General features: G+C 35.3%; 1 protein-coding gene and 1 long non-coding RNA gene across 2 annotated transcripts; both read left to right on the forward strand.

Moving 5' to 3' along the window:
• Positions 1–417: 417 nt before the first annotated feature.
• On the forward strand, positions 418–1,091 carry LOC128257800 (uncharacterized). The gene is made up of 3 exons (XM_052989001.1): positions 418–487; positions 552–869; positions 929–1,091. Exons 1-3 carry the CDS (start codon positions 464–466, stop codon positions 1,082–1,084), a joined length of 498 nt encoding a protein of 165 aa, XP_052844961.1. The 5' UTR covers positions 418–463; the 3' UTR covers positions 1,085–1,091.
• A 573-nt stretch (positions 1,092–1,664) lies between these two features.
• LOC128257802 (uncharacterized) lies at positions 1,665–2,318 on the forward strand. Its single transcript, XR_008267902.1, has 3 exons — positions 1,665–1,773; positions 1,838–2,155; positions 2,212–2,318. It is a non-coding gene; the product is annotated as an uncharacterized LOC128257802 (long non-coding RNA).
• The last annotated feature ends 16,815 nt before the right edge of the window (positions 2,319–19,133 follow it).

The raw sequence follows: 19,133 nt of genomic DNA on the forward strand, positions 1-19,133 counted from the left end.
AAACAGTGCAAATCGTAACAACAAAATATGCCTTTCTATAAATTTATAGTAAATTGACAGTCAATATTTGTTGACTTTACCAATTAATTTATTTCATTTTAGCCAAACGAAAATTTGGAAATAAAATGTTTTAAAAAAAAATGTATTTATGAGAATCCCCCTTATAAAACACAATTGCAGACTGAAACTCGAACCCTTCAACCGAAAACTGTGGTTAAACCATTTCAACCGAACAAAAACATTACCAATTTTGTTTCATGCATAGTAGACTATTGACGAAGTCATTAAAACACAATTACTTCATTAATCTTTTGTACCATCAGAGTCTAATGATTAGACCCTCCCAAAAAAAAATCTGTAATATAAAATATGTGAATTTTTTAATTTAGTCGTTAAATAGAAAGCCCCTGAAATGAACGTCAAAAGGATTTTATCTTGGATTGAATTGTTTTTGGGGATAATCATGATTAGCACTGCTCTTGCAAAGGTCAGTTGAATAAATAAAACAAATACATTTTTTTTAAAAGTTTATTTATTTTTTGTGCGACAAGATGGAAGCCCATATGACAAATATTGAATGCACCAACTATATACCAGATATAATAATGAATGTAAGCTGCATTTTGAATCGAACAGCACACAAAACTGGTTCACTGAATATGGAGTTTGCCGTGTCCCAAGATGTTATAGACGTGAACGGCATATATATACTGACGATAAAACAAGGTTCATACCTGACAAACTTTACTGCAATAAAACTGGAACTCTGCCAATTATTAGATAGTGTGGAATCACATTTTTTACTTAAGATGGTTACCACCGAGATTCGACGAATTGGAAATTTGCCACTGGAATGTCCGTTTAAAATGGTAAATAAACGGTTTAAAAATTGTGTATTATGCTTGATAAATATTTGCCTATTTTTTAGAATAAGCGATATTATGTAAAGGAATTTACCATCAACTCAAACGTAATACCCAGCTATATCCCAGCAGTGAACTTCATTTCGGACTTCCACATATTTATTAAGAATCGCAAAGCAGGTCGCATAATTATTCGTGGCCGACTTATCCATCGTCGTTAATAAAGTAGTTTTTTTAAGAAATCTTAAAGCCTAATCCTAAAAATTAAATTTTTTTATCTAATAAAATAATAAAAAAAAACAGAATTTGCGGGAGAATTTTATTTCTAATGTTTAAATGGTCCTCTAACAACTTAATAATAATATAAAAGAAATCGAACTCTGTCAAGACCAAGTGTAAATGTATACCTTTTAGCTTAACAACAATTGAATATTCTTTAAAACTATATTTTTATTTTTATACATACGTTTATTTTTTGCTCCTTTCTTTAGCTGTATGATAACGATGTCAGATTCTAATAAAATGATAACCGTAATCATAATAATATTTTGAAAAATAAACTGAAAGGCAGCGCAAGCTATAGACACAATCGTCCGATTCGGCCCGTTTTGAACAGTTATGACTTATATACTAACAGCAATAGATAGAAGACTTTTGGAAAATAAATTTAAAATGATGTTTCGTGGATAATAGACTATTAACGGGGGTATTGATCGGTAACGAAATAATTGAACGCATTTAAATAAAGCACAATTACTGCAGCAATCGTGCAATTAAAAATCCGTACTTTAAAAAAGGAATTTTGTATTCAGTCAACTATTGTTTAACCACTGAAATGAACGTCAAAAGGATTATATTTTGGATACACCCGTTTTTAGGTATTATCACGTTGAACAGTGTTCTTGGAAAGGTCAGTTGAACTAATAAAAGAAATACATTTTTACTAAAAATATATTTATTTTTTGTGAGACCAGATGGATGTCTATATAACAAGTGTTGAGTGCATTAATTATTTTCCAGATATTATAAAAAACGTAAGCTGCACTTTAGATCGAACATCACTCAGAACTGGTTCAATGGATCTAGAATTTGCCTTAGCCCAAGATGTTAGAGACATACAAGGCATATATATACTGACGCTAAAAAAAGGTTCATACTTGTCAAACTTTACTGAAATAAAAGTAGACCTTTGCCAAGTATTAGCAAGTGTGGAAACATATTTTTTACTGAAGATGGTTACCAACGAGGTTCGCCGAATTGGCAACTTTCCAATGGAATGCCCGTATAAAATGGTAAAAATCAGATCTAACTATTGTTGAATGCATAATATATATTTCTTTTTTTTAAGAATACGCGATATTTTGTAAACGGATTCACGATTAACTCAAACTTAATACCCAGCTATATGCCAGTAATGAACTTCATTTCGGACCTACATACATTTTTTAAGAATCGCAAAGCAGGTCGCATAATTGTACGTGGACGCTTTTCTCGGTCGTAATTAAATGTGTACTGCTGTTCAAAAATCGTAAACCAAAGCATAACAGCTTAAGTGCTAAAACATTTGTTTTATCTAAATAAAAGCAATATAATATTATAAGTGTTTAAATGGCTTTTCAACAATTCTATAAATGCAAAGGTCAAAGAGCGGAAAAGTCCAGTTTTATAGATTTTAAATAAAATATAATTGATAACCAGAAATTTGTAAAAAAAAAAATATTCGTTTAAATTTATTTGAAATTTAAATCAAAATATGTTTGTGGAACTTGAGAAAGGGTCATTGAGCCGGTTTTTGTGGAAAATGAAAATGAAACATTTTCTGCGCATGATTCTCTCCCATGAAAATTCGCTCTTCTCCTTTAAAGTTCTCGCAAGTACACAAAACAAAAGGCTGGCTAACAGCCCAAAAGGGGGTAAGTCTACGAGAGGGGTTAACCAGGAGGGGTGGAGGGGTTTTGGGGGGTCAGGAGTACCCACTGTGCGGGTGTATATGTATTTGGTGCTATATTGCTAATGGCAGCAGCAGAACCAAGAACTGCCGGCCGGCGTTCTACACCAACTGAATGCGGTCAGCCAAAAAGCCCAAGTGGCCAAATGGAGAAGTTACCTCAAGGATCGAATTATTGTTGCTGTATCTGTTGTTATTGCTCTTATTGTTGCAGTTGCGTTGACAAATGTTGAGCTGCATTTCGGGTTTTAGACCTCCAGAGGGATTTGGGGTTGGGCATTAAAGTGGGAAATGGGGCTTAGTACATTCAGGACACCAGCTTTTGCTATGAACTGCGGTGCTTGATAGACAGTTATGAAATGAAAGAAATAGAAAAAAATAAACGGAAGAGAGTTGAAATATACTGGGCATACAAAAGAAAGAAATACAAACTAACACATATTCAACAGTTGAACAATAATATAACTAATAAGTTAATTGATATAAAACGAAGTGAAAATTAATAAAGAATTGATTGTTAGAGTTGTGGTGAATACCAAATTCAGTAAAATAAAATACCAACATACAAATAGACAACCTTTGCGAGTAGTAGCCTCTTAATAGTATCAGGTTATTTGGCTAGGTATAAAAGTTCAAAATATTTGGTATTAATATATATATAAATAGTTAATATTTTGATAAATTCTCTATTCATTTTAATTTAATGGTTAATATATTAGCAAACGGTTTTTAGTTTTCAAGTACATTAGTTTCCAAAATTTATTTATTTTACCATACTAATATCGACACCACCAAATCACTGTGACTCATACCATACAAAATTCTTCTCTCAATCTCCCCCACCCACACAATCAATCAATCGGCACCGGCACAATATTTTCATAACAATTATTTCCATTGATACACATTTGGTGGTTCGTTTTCAGACGGGCACCTGCAGTGCATTGAAATTCGAAATTTGTTTTCGTTGCAATTAGAAATTTTATTACGCCTGGTGGTGAGCTGAATTTTCGGGCAGTAGAAATGCTTAAGAGGTCCCCGAGGAGGCGGAGCTCGAAGAATGCTCTTGTTCCGAGGGATACTTTATGGCCAAAACAAAAGATGGTCGAGAGCAGTTGTTTACCTGCGAACCCCCAAAAAAACAACGTCCAGAAATTATGGCACGCGTGCTGAAGCAATTAGTTAGAGAGCTATGGATCGGGGGTGGTGTTCAAATACTATATATCTGTCTGATTCGCAACGGGGGCGGCTCTCAATTTGCCATTTTTATGAGGCGCTTGGAAGCGAATTGAAAACAGAAACAGCCCACAAGATATTTCATTTGTATTTCTTTTTCTGTGTCGGCGGGTAAACAATCAAAATCTGGGGAGTGAATCAGCGGGAATTAAGTTAACCATCATGCTGGTAGAATTGGAAGTGGAAGTGCACTCTCTGTCAGAAAAGCTGTCGTCTCCCTCTTGGAAATAATTTACTACGAGAATACTGGCAAAATTTCATAGAGCCCGCACTCATTTGTTAATCGTAATGATTTGTGCAAATGCCGTTAAATGCCATTTGACATTTGTCAAACTGAAGTGACCTTAATGCGAAAGTGTGCGTAATGTCATCACATCCAATCTGCACTCGAAAAAAATTACTTAATATTTTATTTAGGTTTTTTTTGGAAAGATTACAACCTTTTGTCACAGAATAGGTTTTTATTTACCGGTAATATTTTCTCATTATATTATTAGATGGAATTTATTCCAACTGTAAATTGCTTTAAAAAATATTATAATATTATGAACACAGTTTTGTAATGAATTATTAAATTCTTTAAATAAATATAATTTACATAAGAGCTTAAATTTACTTTAGAAAAATTTTTTAAATAATTGATGTGTATTTTTCTGAATGTCAAAAAGGAAATGTTTGATTGTCCCAGAAACCAAATTGAAACTGATGATCTAACACTCACTCAGTCACCATTTCCTCATCCTCTCAAATTTGCAGCTGGCAAGTGAGCCATCAGTCACTTTACTCTGCCCCTTGTTTTAATCAAAATCTATGATGTGTTATTTAATTAAAATTATAAATATTACAAACAATAAATGCGACAGCGTGTGGGCGAGTGTTTGTCTTGGTTATCTGTCAACTGGCAGTTGAATGAAGTGTTTACTTTTGGGCTTTCAATGTCGCCCTCACAAATGAACGCAACTTTTTTCACATCAAGTGAAAATTAATTTGTAAATGCAATCATATGAGTTATGCTGACACGTAGAAAAGAAAAAAAACAGAAATTATTGAATTCTTTAATAATAAAGTAATTACTTTTAATGCAAGGGTATGTGTATTTTGGTAAAATAAAAACTTTAACTTATGTTAAAGCTTGAAAAAGAATTTGCAAATAAATCTAATTAATTAAATATATTACATAAATAGCAGAAGCTCAAACGAATTTTAAAACGATTTATTACTGCTTATCATGAAATACATTTTTTAAATAAAACAATTCATCCTATAACAAACATTAAAATGTGATTTGTAACTAAGTAAAGGAATTATTAGCATATTTTGAAAATTTGTCAGCGATTTTATAACACGAAAGATAGAACTCCTGGATAAAACATAATTTATGACCTTAGTCCAGCCACATATACAGTGCATACGAAAAGTCGTAGAACCGATTTCCGCGCAGCACGTGGCTTACCAAAAACCCTTTTATTTTTTTTGTTCTTTACTGCAATTTCCACTGATTAATTAATAACAATAAAAATGGATTGAAGAGTGAGCGGAAAACGGAAAATACAAAAAATAAAAATGTTAATGATTAAACACAGTGGCTATCCAACAATACGACACAGCAACAACAGCATCAATTTGTTTGTTGCTTTTGATTTATAGTGGGAAATGCAGAAAGGCGTAGCACACTTTTGGGGCGTTTTTCCGGGTAGATGTGGAAAATGCTACAGCCGGAGGAAAAGCTATAAATCAGTATATAGTAAAAGTGGGCGACAAAGCGCTTTGTTGCATTCACCGTGGATATGGATGCAGTTTGGTTGTTGTCGTAGATCCGGTTGTTTTTTAACACTTTTCTGGGATGTGCAAAAATTCAATGAAGCGACCAGCAGCGACAAAACGGCGAAGCGGCGGCGGCAACAAAAACCTGACAGCAGGCGCACGAAAAATTTGCATCACACAAACAGCAAAAATACAAACACATAGAGCACCAGGAAACATACGGCTCGAAAACACATACACAGAAAGAAACAAATTATATATAAAGGGGATTTTAATATGGTTACTGCTTTTTAACTCAAAATATCATCAAATTCCCAAATGTATTTGTACTTTTAATTATCTAAAACTAATATTAAATGGATTTAGCTTTTCAAAGTAATTTTATTATAGTTTTTATATCATCTACCATTTTGGAATGCCTTAAACACAAACTTATTTGTATGTCTAGCCGTTTAAATTCATTGATAAATGGCTTTTGCTTTTCAAAGTAATTTTATTATAGTTTTTGAAAGCCCTGATGATCTGAACAAACTGTTTAAAGTACCTAAATACTTAATATTTTTGTGTGTGTACCCACAAACTCTGGGTGAGAGACACACAAAATGTTAATGCAAATAAATTGCCTGCTGACTTTATTTAAATTTCCCATAAGACACACATGAACGAGGACCAACGCTAGAGGGAGATGGAAGTGCCCGCAGATAGAGAGGGTGATAAATGGGGGGGGGGGCGGTGCTTTTCGTCCTAAGAGTATTGAAGGAGCCTCCTAAGCAAAGTGCTCGGCCCGAGTTTCCAGCCGCTCCCTAACAGACATGTGTTGCCTGTGGCAGCTTTTTGTAATTTTAATTTTGATTTTAATTTGTGTTGAAATATTTACATAATCACTGACTGACAACACTGCGAAAGATGGCACAGAACTCCGGTCTTGGAGAGGTGGAGGCGGAAAGGATGGGTTTTTGGTTGGAACATCTGCTTGGGCGCAGCAGATTTTTGTATCAAACTTTAATGAAAATTTATAAGGTCTGCATGAATGATTAAGTAACCATGTGGTGGCCTGAAAGCGTGTGCACTCTTGTTCTACCTGTCTTTTAACTTGGCTGAGCAGCTTCTTCATAACTGACTGCCTTGGAGTTTTAAAAAAGCTATAAAGAATTTTATTGCCAAAGCCACAGGCTTTGATTTTATATAGGTTGACAAACTGTTGCCTATCCTTAAGGGCAGGATAGAAATATTTTAAGAACAATTTAAAATAAAATTATTAAGATAAAAATAATAATAACACCACAAAGTCAAGTGTACAAAATATGTGATTTTTTACTGTAGTAACCTTAAAACTTGTGAATAATTTTTAGGTTTGCCCTTCAATTTGAACTCTCGCTTGAATGCTCTCAACTTCTAAATAGTCTTGAAACCCGAGTATATGCACAGTTTTAATTTTAACCAACTCTCAAAGGCTGATGTCTGTTTTAATTGCACCTTGCAAGCCCGAAAAAATTATGGATAAAAATGCATAGAAGCTAGCATTTATTTTTAATTAGAGGGCAAAACAGAGGCCTATGCCATCCTTAGCCTGTATTTTGCAATTAACTTTGGCAGAGCCAGCTTGAAGTGCAGCTCGACTATTCCTATCCGCAAGATGCAATCGCTTTCACTTTGGCAAAAGATCAAAGGCAAGCGACAAACATATGCTCAACAATGGCTGCTTCATAGATACTTCCTCAACCTCGAGCTCCAACTCAAACTAAAACTGAAACTCAAAGCCATACATATAGAACGCTTAAAACGAGTCGCGGCATCATAACAATAACAAATGCAACTCCTGGTGAAAGCTAAACGCAGCAAAAAATTGTTTGAGGGAAAAACGGGAAGGTAGCGAATAAGTGAATGAAAAAATATTTATGAATGGAATGTAACTACCGCTGGCAGATAAAAGCCGTGGTACAGGCAGTGATGTGATAGGTAAATTTGACACGGAAGAAGATTAGGTACAAAAAACTCGTTTTTATGGCTTAAGCCATTTGTATGGACTTAAATTTACAAACATTAATATTAACACGGTCCTGGATTATGTACAAAAACCCCTTTTCCATAGATTAATCCATAAGTAATTATAATAAAAATAAACATTCTGAAAATTATTTATTTTGTAACTCATTAGGGGGTGCCACAGAAATAAAATGTGTCTAAAAGTATGCAATGAAAAAAATTCCGTCGTTTTGAACTTTTGGACTAAAATTATAGTGTTGCATAATTTAAGGCACATTTTTAAGTGATCTTAAAACCATAGTAATTTCTTTGTGATTTTTGTTTTAAATAAATAACATCACGAAAGGTGTAAAGTACCTAAAATAAGTACTCTAACATTAAACTATATAGATTTGAAGCAACACTGGGCACAGGCCATAAACACAGGTATTCGCTTACTGAATAGCTTCGTAAACGATGCCAACCGAGGGGTTGAAAATTGATATAGAGTTGGAGTCCTAAGTCAATTGCCATACACTGCGCACCCAGGACTTCATGACAATGGGCCTCTGTTCATAGCAATTGTATTGTGCATAGTTTTGCCAAGTCCTAGTCCTCAGCTCCTGGCTACCGAATTTCCCCCTGTTGGAAAACCGCTTTTGATTTATGACATGTGCGTTTTAAGTTAGATTTTTTTTAGACCACATATGCACTTTTATGGAACAGTCATTTCTTCTTTTAATTGGCAAAAGCAAAATTGTTGCATGTGATTGTTTGTAGTTTAAGCTTCACAAAGTTTGAGATAAATTGTTGTTGGTATTGCCTGCAAAATATTTTTGAGGTTTTTATATTATTTTATTATTAAATACTTTTAAAGTGTATTAACAATTTCAATATTATTGTGTTATCTAATATTTATTTTAAAAAAAACCTATACGGGAACTGAATCTTATTACTTTGTTTACTTAATTTAAAAAATTTTATTTACAGGAAAAAAGAATTTATTTTTTATTAATTTCTGTAAGATATTTAAGCTTGCAATAAGATCGGAAATAGAATGTAATGTTCATATAAAAAATATAGCTTTATAAGCGCTTTAATTAAAAAAACCTGAATTAAAATATTGTAATTTTGAAGAAAAAGAAATTTGTAACTCTGAGCTATGCTGATACAATAACAACAGGTAGAAAGCCCAGCTCAAACACATTTGCCTGACAAATCGCATGTTAATTTCTATGGAAATGGGAAAAGTACGTGCAACGCACAAGGATTCCAGAAGCAGCATGCACGTGAAGATGCAACTGCAGAGGAGCCGAGTGGACTCGACTAGGCTCAGAACAGAAAAACAGAAAAACATAAAAACAGAAAAACCAGAGGGTTGATGGCATCGTGCAGAAATGTTGGCCCAAACGAGAGCCACAAATTGCGGCAGAATGCATTTTTCAAAAGACAAAACGGGAGAGGTGGATGCAATCTCAAGTGGTTATCTCCGAGGCCCTCTGGACCTGCGGGACATGGGGACCAAAGTCAACATCAAAGTTCACGCCGACAAAGCGTCGAGTGTAAATGTTTAATGAGTGAGCAAGCGGGGAATGTAGTTTGCTAAAAAGGAGTAAAGGATCACGACTCCTTCAAGCCCGAGCGCAAGCCAATTAAAACAAAAGCCAAAAAACAAATGCACTTCAAGCGGGGCAAAGCTGGGAGGACGTAGCCCGTTTGACAGTGTCAAAGGACCTGGGGAGCGCTAGCCTACCACGTGGAGTGTTTGGCAACAATGTTGGACCTTCCAGGACCTCCTCAACCCCCCATTTTTCCGCCCCCCAGCACGCACTCCAAGCAACAGTTCTTCTTTGAAGTCAAAAGGATTTCTTTTTTCCCAGGCTGCAGCGAAAATCGGAGGCACAGTAAATTAGCTACACTTCACTCGACTGCTCGGCCCCAGGGAAAGGGGCTAAAGAATTTCCATCAGAGCGGGGAAAATTCCCTATGACAGCTGCTGCATTGTGAAGTATTGGATGGCAGGCTAATCATGGTGGCAAAATAATTGGGGTAGAAAAGTAGTCAATCCATGGATTAGACTGAAAAAAAAAAGTGTTAGAATTAAGTTGGGAAGTTGATTAGGTTAACCAAAATAAACATCCTAATTTTAGAGATTATGTGGGGACAACGCAATATTCCAAAAGCAATTAATGTGATTGATTAAATTATAAAAACAGTATTATCTATTTAAGATTGTTGTTTGTGGCAATAAAATTTACCATTTTTATATGACTGCTTTTGAATCTGTTTGAACTTACAAAAGCCAAAATACAAATAATAAAGACGAAGACCAGTATAACTTGTTGTACGATTAAAATTCTTCAAGAAACATTAGCTTTTAGAAGATAAAATATATTTTAAGATTTTTAGCCTTAATCAGTAAACAACTGTTGGCCACAAAAATAACTCTTCATACTCTGTGTTATCCCAATCCTAGGTCCGACATAAAGACTATATTTTTCTCGCTTTTAATTATGCTTAGCTGACAGCGCAAACTACAATGGTAGCGATAGAAAGTGTAGTATGAATTGGAGCAGGAGGTGGCAGGACAAAGGGGAGGATTAGGTGGAGGTGGGGCTTTAGGCCCACTGGCGCCCAGCGATATGTGACAGCCATTTAATTTGATTTATGGCAAGTGAATAGCCTTGATTAGGACGCGTTCGCTACAATGAAAGCCTGCGGGGCAGGATGTGTGCGGTGGGTGTGTGCATGTGTGGATGAATTTAACTCAATTTCACATAAATCAAAAATGTAGCCAACCCAAAACCCGCTCCCGTATCCGACGCCGAATCCTCTTCATGCTGTCCCTCCTTTTCTTCATTCATTTCCCTCGTGTACACCTTGGCGCTAATCGCATTTCAATTGTTGAAGCGAATTGCGAATTGAATGAAGTGTTGAAATTTCAGCAGCCAGACTCATAAGTGCACTGGTAGAAAATATTTCATAATATTAGAAAGTGCATATAACCTATGAAATCAAATGACAATGAATGGTTAAGCTTGTAGAACTTCAGACATATGTAACTGAAGGTACTATGCTTTTACATAATAAGTCATAAATTAAAAAACATAAATTGTTAGCATGAAACCAATATTTAATATATGCCTTTCAAGGCTATGACTTGAAATGTTCCAAAAACGTTACGATTGATTTTTATATTTTTCACTTTCAAAACAGGTTTTTTTTCTGAACTTAAATGGGGTTTATATTCAAAATATTTAATATCACAAGAACCAAGATATACAAAATGTTAGTTGTATAAACCAAAGGCACAAAATGAATAGCTAATTTCAAAAATATTATGTGTGTCAAAATAATAAGAACTGTGTGATTTAACTGATGTTTTGCAATATATCCAATGTTTCTTGCTAACTAGGTTCAAGATACTTTGTTATTTAGATCACAACCTAATGTTGATAAACTTTTTTGAGTGCACGGATATAGATTTCCCCTATGAGCGAACAAGTTCATAAAAGTAAATCCAAAGCAGGCAACAATAAGCGAATTTAGGTGTCAAACAGCAGGTGGCAATGGCAGCCAACGGAAGTGCCTGACGTCCTTCGATTGCGGACTGGGGGTCGGATTTGGGGATGGGTTTGGGGTTCGGTTTCCGAGTTCCGTGATACCGGGATCCTGGGATCCTGGGATCCTGGGGTCTTTGGGGACTGCTCGGTATCGTCAGAGACAGATGATATCTTAAACACACACACACTCAGACAATCACACATGACTACCCAGCCAAATGTTATCAGAAAACCAGCAACAAGCAAAAAAAGAAAAAGAGAAACCAAACTGTTGTACAATTTTGACATGGGTTACACCAAACAAAGGGCCACAAACTTAGGGCGGGGCTTTAGACATGTATATATAAACATCTATATATATATATATCGAACCTTCTTTCGATATCATCTGGGCAGTGCCTGTGTATTGGCAAACCGCAAGAACATCAACTGATGGCAGATAAATTAAATTTTGCGGTTCTAAATGGGCAATCAATGAGGCGTTCCACCGGAGATTTCGTTGCGAAACTCCGCTTTCACTCCGAAAACTATGTGGAAATAAAATTTAAAAATTGAACAAACACCAGTCAATAACTTGACCTCCGACAAAAGGTACACAAGAGTTGGGAAACGGTCAAACTGCGGAGAAAAGTGGGGAATCCGAAAAGTTGTTAGTGAAACTTTCAGCAACGACATCTAATATTGACTCAAGTCGCAGGGAATTCCCCTCTCCACTTTCCAACCCCCTGAACAACTCAAGTGGGTGTTGTTGTGTACAGTTGACACCTGGAATCCCCCTTCTTTGACTCCGTTTATTGGTATTTATTCGGCAGCCGGAATGCCTAATCAAACAGTCGGAGGGTACTTGAAGGGCTGCTTAAGCACACAACATACAGCTAATATTGAACGCGATTCGGTATCTGCAAAGGGGAATCCTTAAAGCCTGCAGCACTGAATCTGAATAAAAAAAGGGGATCGAAAAACGAGGGTTAAGGGTTAAGATGCTTTGCGATTTCGGGGGGATTCGATTTTTGAGAGCTAAGAAAACTTTAAAGATGCGAACAATGTGAGTCCTGAGAAACCAAATGTCGATGGATATTTAAATTTATTGAACATTTTTATTAAGATGTTGTTTTATTAACTAGCTAAAACTTATAGATTTAAACTTATAGATTCCACAATTATGTTTTTTTAAGTATAAAACTTCAACTTCAAGGAGCTCAATTAACTCACGAAAGAAATTGTCTTTTCTAATGTAATGCATACGATCTGTAGTAAATATTACACTTTAAGATACCATAATGGATTCAAAACTAGAAAAATGGTTAATGAATAACAATAAAGACTTAAAATAAAAAAAAAAATATATCTGGTAGAGCTAAAATCATTGGTTCCTAGTACCGTTTTAAATAGTTAATTTTAGCTTAATATAAAAATGAGAAATGTGGTTTTAAAATAAATCATACTTGAAATAAGTAACTCCACCATTATTATTATATTTTTATTCCATTACAAATTTTAAAATAATTTAATAAATGGCAACTAATAATGACCTTTAATTAAATCAGTTATTCTATTATATTTTCACCTTTTTATTACTTTTTTTTTGCCTTCCTAAAATAGCCCCACTCCAGTCTAGTCTCAACAGTTGCCCAGTTAATACGAGTGGCTTAACAGTCCAACGCCAAATAAAAACGGGTCCAAGGGCCTAGACCAACTTGAATGAATGGGGCAAAAGCCAATTCGATTGCATACAATTTCTATATCAGGATAAAGGATGCCATCTTTTTTGTAGCTCAATCGGACCGCGCTAGGGGGAAATATTTATTAATTAACCATTATCGTTGGCTGACTGCTGACTGGCGATTCCGATTCTGGTGCCGATGCGTCGATGATAAATGGATGTCTGAAGTGCAATTTGCATGCGAGCCGAACAAAAACGGGTGAGAGTTGGAGTTATATGCAGAGGAAATCAGCGGCGGCCATTGATGCCATTGAGATGTGGACACAAAACAGCCGGACGGAGGGACTTCCGGACGTGATGGCAACCTGTCCGCTGATGAGCATCATTATGCCAAAGGACATGCTGCTCGTCCTGCGAATCGAGCTCCCAAGAGTTGACAATTATGACAGACACAGGCATTGCCATTGGACATCATTCGTTGCTGCTGCGCTGGAATTAACGCCATTTTAATTGAATTTTAATATTTCACACACGACTCAACAGCCGGAAGTGGAAGTCCGCAGCTGGGCCAGCGAAGGGCTTTGAAATTCGCCCAAAAACCGCAAGTAAAACGTGAAGAGTAGGCGGAATGGTTTATGGCCATTGACCATAAAGGATGGCCCGGGAATCTGGCGCTGACTGACCAATGAAATAGCCATTATGGAAATCTGTTGCCAAGTTTGGTCACATAATGGATAATGATGCATTAAATTCAGCAGAACATAAATCTCGCCGAGGGAGCACCTAAAAAAAGCTAAGTGAATTCAACATATAAGTAAATTCCTATTTAATTTTTATCTTAATAACATAATTTTTGTTTAAAAGAAATTCGAAAAATTTGTGACAAAATTCGCAAGTGCAAACTAAAAAAAAAGGATATTTATGGACAAAATATTGAGAAAATATATTAAATATATTCTAATATTATTTTAGGTCAAAGTCTTATAATTTACAATAAGAAATTTATTACGAAAGCTTAACAAAAAATTATGGTTTTTTAACTTCTCAATCAATTTTTGGATTATAAATTATAGAAATCTTAACAAAAAATAAAAGGATATTACCATTGAACACTTTCCAGAAAAATGTTGAGCTTTATAATATCGTTTGATCGATTTGATTTTCAAAGGCAATACTTTTTGGTGTGACCAACGAAAAATTGCTTTCGCAACAAAAAAGTTTCGATAATTCATAGCAATAAAGTTTGAGAAATTCTAGCCGCTGGAGTGATGAAAATGCTGTTTTTTTAATTTAAAAAATCGAAGCATTTCATTTAAGTGATAGCGCAAATAAATATTAACTATTAACACTGATTTTACATTTGAGGGAATATCCCAATTAATCAAATTAAACTTATTGCGCCACACTAATATTTGCACACACTATCGATAACTCTGCAAAATCATTTCTGTCACGTGTTTGACTGCCAACTTTGCCAAGTTTGGAACATTTTAAATGCCGGCATTTCCTTTCCCGAACATTTTATATCAAGAAATAATATGGCAGCTCGCATTAAATACACCAAGAAGATGGTGAGTAAACTGAAAACCAATTTAAGCATATATTTACCTAACTTGTTTTAGGTTGCAACACGTAGGAAGCGAATAATTCAGGCCAAACTAAGGACAAAGCCACAAACTGCCTTCGATCGCCGGCTTCTTGAATTGGAGCGCCGTATAAATAGATTAACCAGAGAAGTTCGTGACTACAAAAAACAGTACTGCGGACGCAATCAAATCATCTTTCGGACTTCAGAAATTCCATATCCATTCGAATTGAATTTGGAGTTCATGCAAAGAATCGAATCCATCGCTGTGCAGCTTTTGTTGGACGGTCAAAAGCCTATTTTTATTTTTATTTCATGAGTCGGCAAAACGTAAAAGTCCAGGGCAACTTAAAAAAAAAACATCTATTAATTTTAAGAACTATATAACTTAACCTTAAGAAGAAAATAATAAAATATTTTATACCGATATTTAGGAAATATTTGCTGCATGTGATTTTCATTTGCAATTGTTCAGTTCACAAGTTCAACACCAAAATCGGCGTATATAGCCGCCAGGATGTGCGGTGAAAACCTGACCAAATATTTTGCCAGGACCAACAATTTCCTGAAGGGACACCGGTGTCCAAATATTAAATGCCATTGTGACAAACGCCGCCAACTGGCTATGAAACAGTCAACTATTGATGATGATGAGGAGATGAGGACGTGGTGGCCCCCAGATCACCAGTTCCACCAGCAAATATCCGAATAGTCGCCGTTTGCAATCAGTGAGAAGGGCTGTGACAAACGCAGTTGGCAATTTCTTCGTGTAACATGCAAATTTCAACGATTTTCAATCACAACTTCGCACTCTGCAGTTCTCGCTCTGTGACATTTGACCAGTGCTGCCACCTTAGATTCAAATTGATGAGCGAAATTTAGGTTTTAAACTATTATACAAATGTTAGAAAACACTATTTGGTGTCTTTTTCATATCAAACTTTTCCAACAGCCGATCATTTGAACTCAAAGCCATATGTTTTAAAATAAAAGTACCCCAAATATATATATAAATTATAATATTTTATGAATTAATACTCACGATATTAATTATCTATTATTTTTAAAGTGACTTTCATATCGTAGTATAAATAGGTCATATATAATGCTACTAATATAAAGTTGAGACTTAAGAAGTTAAAATTTATTTAAATTGAAATTGGCTTTTATTTAGTACATATTAAAAACCCAGAAAACTTTTCCCATCTCCCCTATTAAATATGTATATTTTATTTCTACTTTTTCTGGCTTTACTAAGTTTGTTTTTGTCATTTTTGGGATGCATATCCCTGCTAAAAGTCACGCAACACTGGTCTCCGCTTTGCGCCGACACACAGTGCGTATGAGCAATGGAAAAGTAATTAAATTTAACAGGCAGAAGCGAGAACTGCATGGAGTCCTGTGTGATGTGTCCCATAGCCCATTCTCTGTCGATTTCCCGGCTAGTTAGAGTCTAACAAAAAATAAAAATAAAAAAAACTATTGGGAAAACTGTCATTATTAACGCATTGAACGCGGCGCTGACAGCTGTTGCAGCCCCCAAAAAAAGGACCAAAAAGGGGCGGGTAGGTGCCATGTTGACACTTTGCCGAGACCAAATGACATTTATTGAAATTTCATCATTAAGAGCGGAGAGGTGGAGAGGCCATTCCACCCAAAAACTGTTTGTGAACTTTGCTGCTCGTCGAACTTATTTAAATTCGAATTGTGACACGTGCGGAGGAGTACGAGTTGATTGTCATATCACCATCAGGTTATCAAAGAAACAGCATCCTTACAAAAGAAAAAAAACGGCTTGACAACCCTTGCCGTTGGAAATCACTTTTTTTTGGGCATCACAAACAACAATTCAGTGAACTGAAAAATATCCCCAAGGAGCAGAGCCAACAATTTTCACATTTTTGCATAATTTTCAAGAAAAACTTTTCAAGTTATGTGTTGGGTGACAGAAATCGTCATCATCCCTCTTATCGAAAAATGATATGTGAGTTTATAATTCGAATGTAATATGCTTTAGGCAAATTGATGAAGACGAGGGTTGGGTTCGCGATCGATATAATGCGAAAATAATATTTCGATTGTGGAAGCTAGACTTTAAGAATATTGATGAATACGCAAAACGTGGAGGAAATAAATGAGATGTTCAATCCAGAACCCAATTTTAAACGTAGTATGCTTGCATTTGATGGGTCCACTTAATGCTTTCAAGTTGAGTCATAGAAAATTAATTTTTACAATTTCTTCAATGAGAATGTACTTAGACTAAATAAAGGTATTTCAATTGTGTTATGGTTTTACTTGCGATCAAACTAATTGTTTTTTATAAATTTTATTTTGTTACAATTAATAATAATCATTATTACCAAACATATATAAATTTACATTATAAGCAACCAAGTACTGTTGATGAAAAATAATAACAAAGATGCTTAAAAATAAAAAATTAAAAATAATTTGTAGTCTAAATTGTTTTAAAATTGCTTGAACAAAAAAAGAATATGGATTTTTCTTAATAAAATTGGAAAAAGGAAAGATTTAATTTCTTAAAAAAATGTTTACACCTATTAGTGTACTACCAATTTATGTAACCGCAATAAAAATTCAGCGATTAACAGAAGCCACCAGTAGTTCAAAGGGAAATAAGATAAATACGACGAATAGAAGTGATTGCGAAGCGCCAATAAAAATGGAATTACAATCAATTGCCCGCGCCCCTGACTTCGCCACTTAACCGCCGAATCGCACCCCGTAATCCCGACCGAAAGTCCTTCGGATCACATCAAAAAGCAACCCCTGCGAACATTCCCTTGGAAAGGAAGGCTATGGAAGGCTATATCCTCATTCTTGGGATTTGTCCAGCCCGGGGGCTCGTTTTGGGCCGGTGTCTAATCAAAAATGCAATGTTTGGCTTGGTTAAGCGGAAATCGGTAGATTGCGTTCGCACAGTTTTCGCTTGTTGATATTAACACATTCCTCCCACTCCTATTTCGCATCCCATCAACACCCTCCACCCCCACCCAGATTTATGGGCGGGGCAAAGATGGGGGGGCGGAGGTGGGTTAATGAAACGTCACAGATGATGACGACGTTGGCATAAGATTTCAATGATATGTCAAAACTGAGTGATGCCGATGATGGATGGGTGGTCATAATACAGTATCCTTCGCCCTTGTTGCACTCGGAAAAATATCTAAAAAAAAATATAGAAGGGTTTATAAGATGACAGAACTAGTAAAATATTAAAAGAATAATATGTCTAGCAATACTAGATCAAACTACAAAAACTTGTATAAATGGCGTTAGTTACTATATTTTAATATCATTAATATTTTTGCTTAGGTTTTCCAAAGTTCTCTGAAATTTAAGATACTTTAAACCGTTTATAAACAACTGTCATAAGAAATGTTTGTTTAACAGCACATTAAAGCAAAATGCTTTAAAAGATTAAAAAAAAATTAAGAAAAAATGAAATATTTTAAAAAAACTTTTGAAGGGCTGTATTTAATTTAAATCTTATTTTTTAATTCTTTTTTTTTACCGAAATTTGTTTTTAATATAAGAACACTATTTTTTGGAGTGATTGAGTCCACATGCCCCCTTTATTGTGCCTTCTCCTTTTGCGACTCATACATCACACGCTTCTACGCATAAATTTACGAAATTTGGACCAACTTGAGCCGCATTTACATGGGATTTCCACGGCGAGGAGAATGGAGAGAGGGTTGGCAGAAAGTGGTGGCTTAGATGGACGTTTGACGGTTGTTTGGTGGGTGATTTTACGTAGGAAAATGATGTACGCCATAAGAAGACAAACAAACCCAGCATCCGCTTGGTGGCAATTTCCGTTTTGTCACTTAACGCACATCAAATGCAATTTTGCTGGGCAAATAGCATAATCAACCCAAAAAGTGGAAGGAGTACCACATAATGCCGAAAAACTTGCCCATGCGAGCAGTCAGGTGAAATTTATCACACCAAAATGCTTTCAATTTGTGTTTCTATTTTCCGCTTACTCTTTTTTTTCTATTTATTTTGCACCTCCCCATATTGAAATTTGATTTGTCGCTGGCAAAGTGCAGCGGGAATATACATTTTTGTGATGGATATTTGAGCAAAACTTGCCCGAAGTGTCGACAATTGAATTTGTGCTGCTTGTGCAATTTGCGAAATTTGATGTGGCACCATTAGACGCATCAACGTCGGCTCCATTTTGCGGAATGGGGGGCATCGGATGCGAAACCATAATTTTTAATGGCATTTTTATATGGAGCGAAAGTGATTTTATTTAGGAGGCGTCAACACAGATGCCGTCAGGAATGAAGACATCAACTTGAATTTATTGCTAACAACCTTAAAAGTGGTATGAAAGAGGGTTGCAGGTGAGTGATTAAATTAAGAACAAATTAGTTAAATGATGTTTGTAAATACATGTTATAAATTGTCACGAAAACTTAACTAAAATTCAAAATATATTAAATCAAATTTGAATAGACGTACAATCAAATACTAAAGCCTTAAACTCACATCAATCAAAAACCTTACGAAA

This window comes from Drosophila gunungcola, assembly GCF_025200985.1.
Source record: "Drosophila gunungcola strain Sukarami chromosome 3L unlocalized genomic scaffold, Dgunungcola_SK_2 000002F, whole genome shotgun sequence".
Classification (NCBI taxonomy): Eukaryota; Metazoa; Arthropoda; class Insecta; order Diptera; family Drosophilidae; genus Drosophila; species Drosophila gunungcola.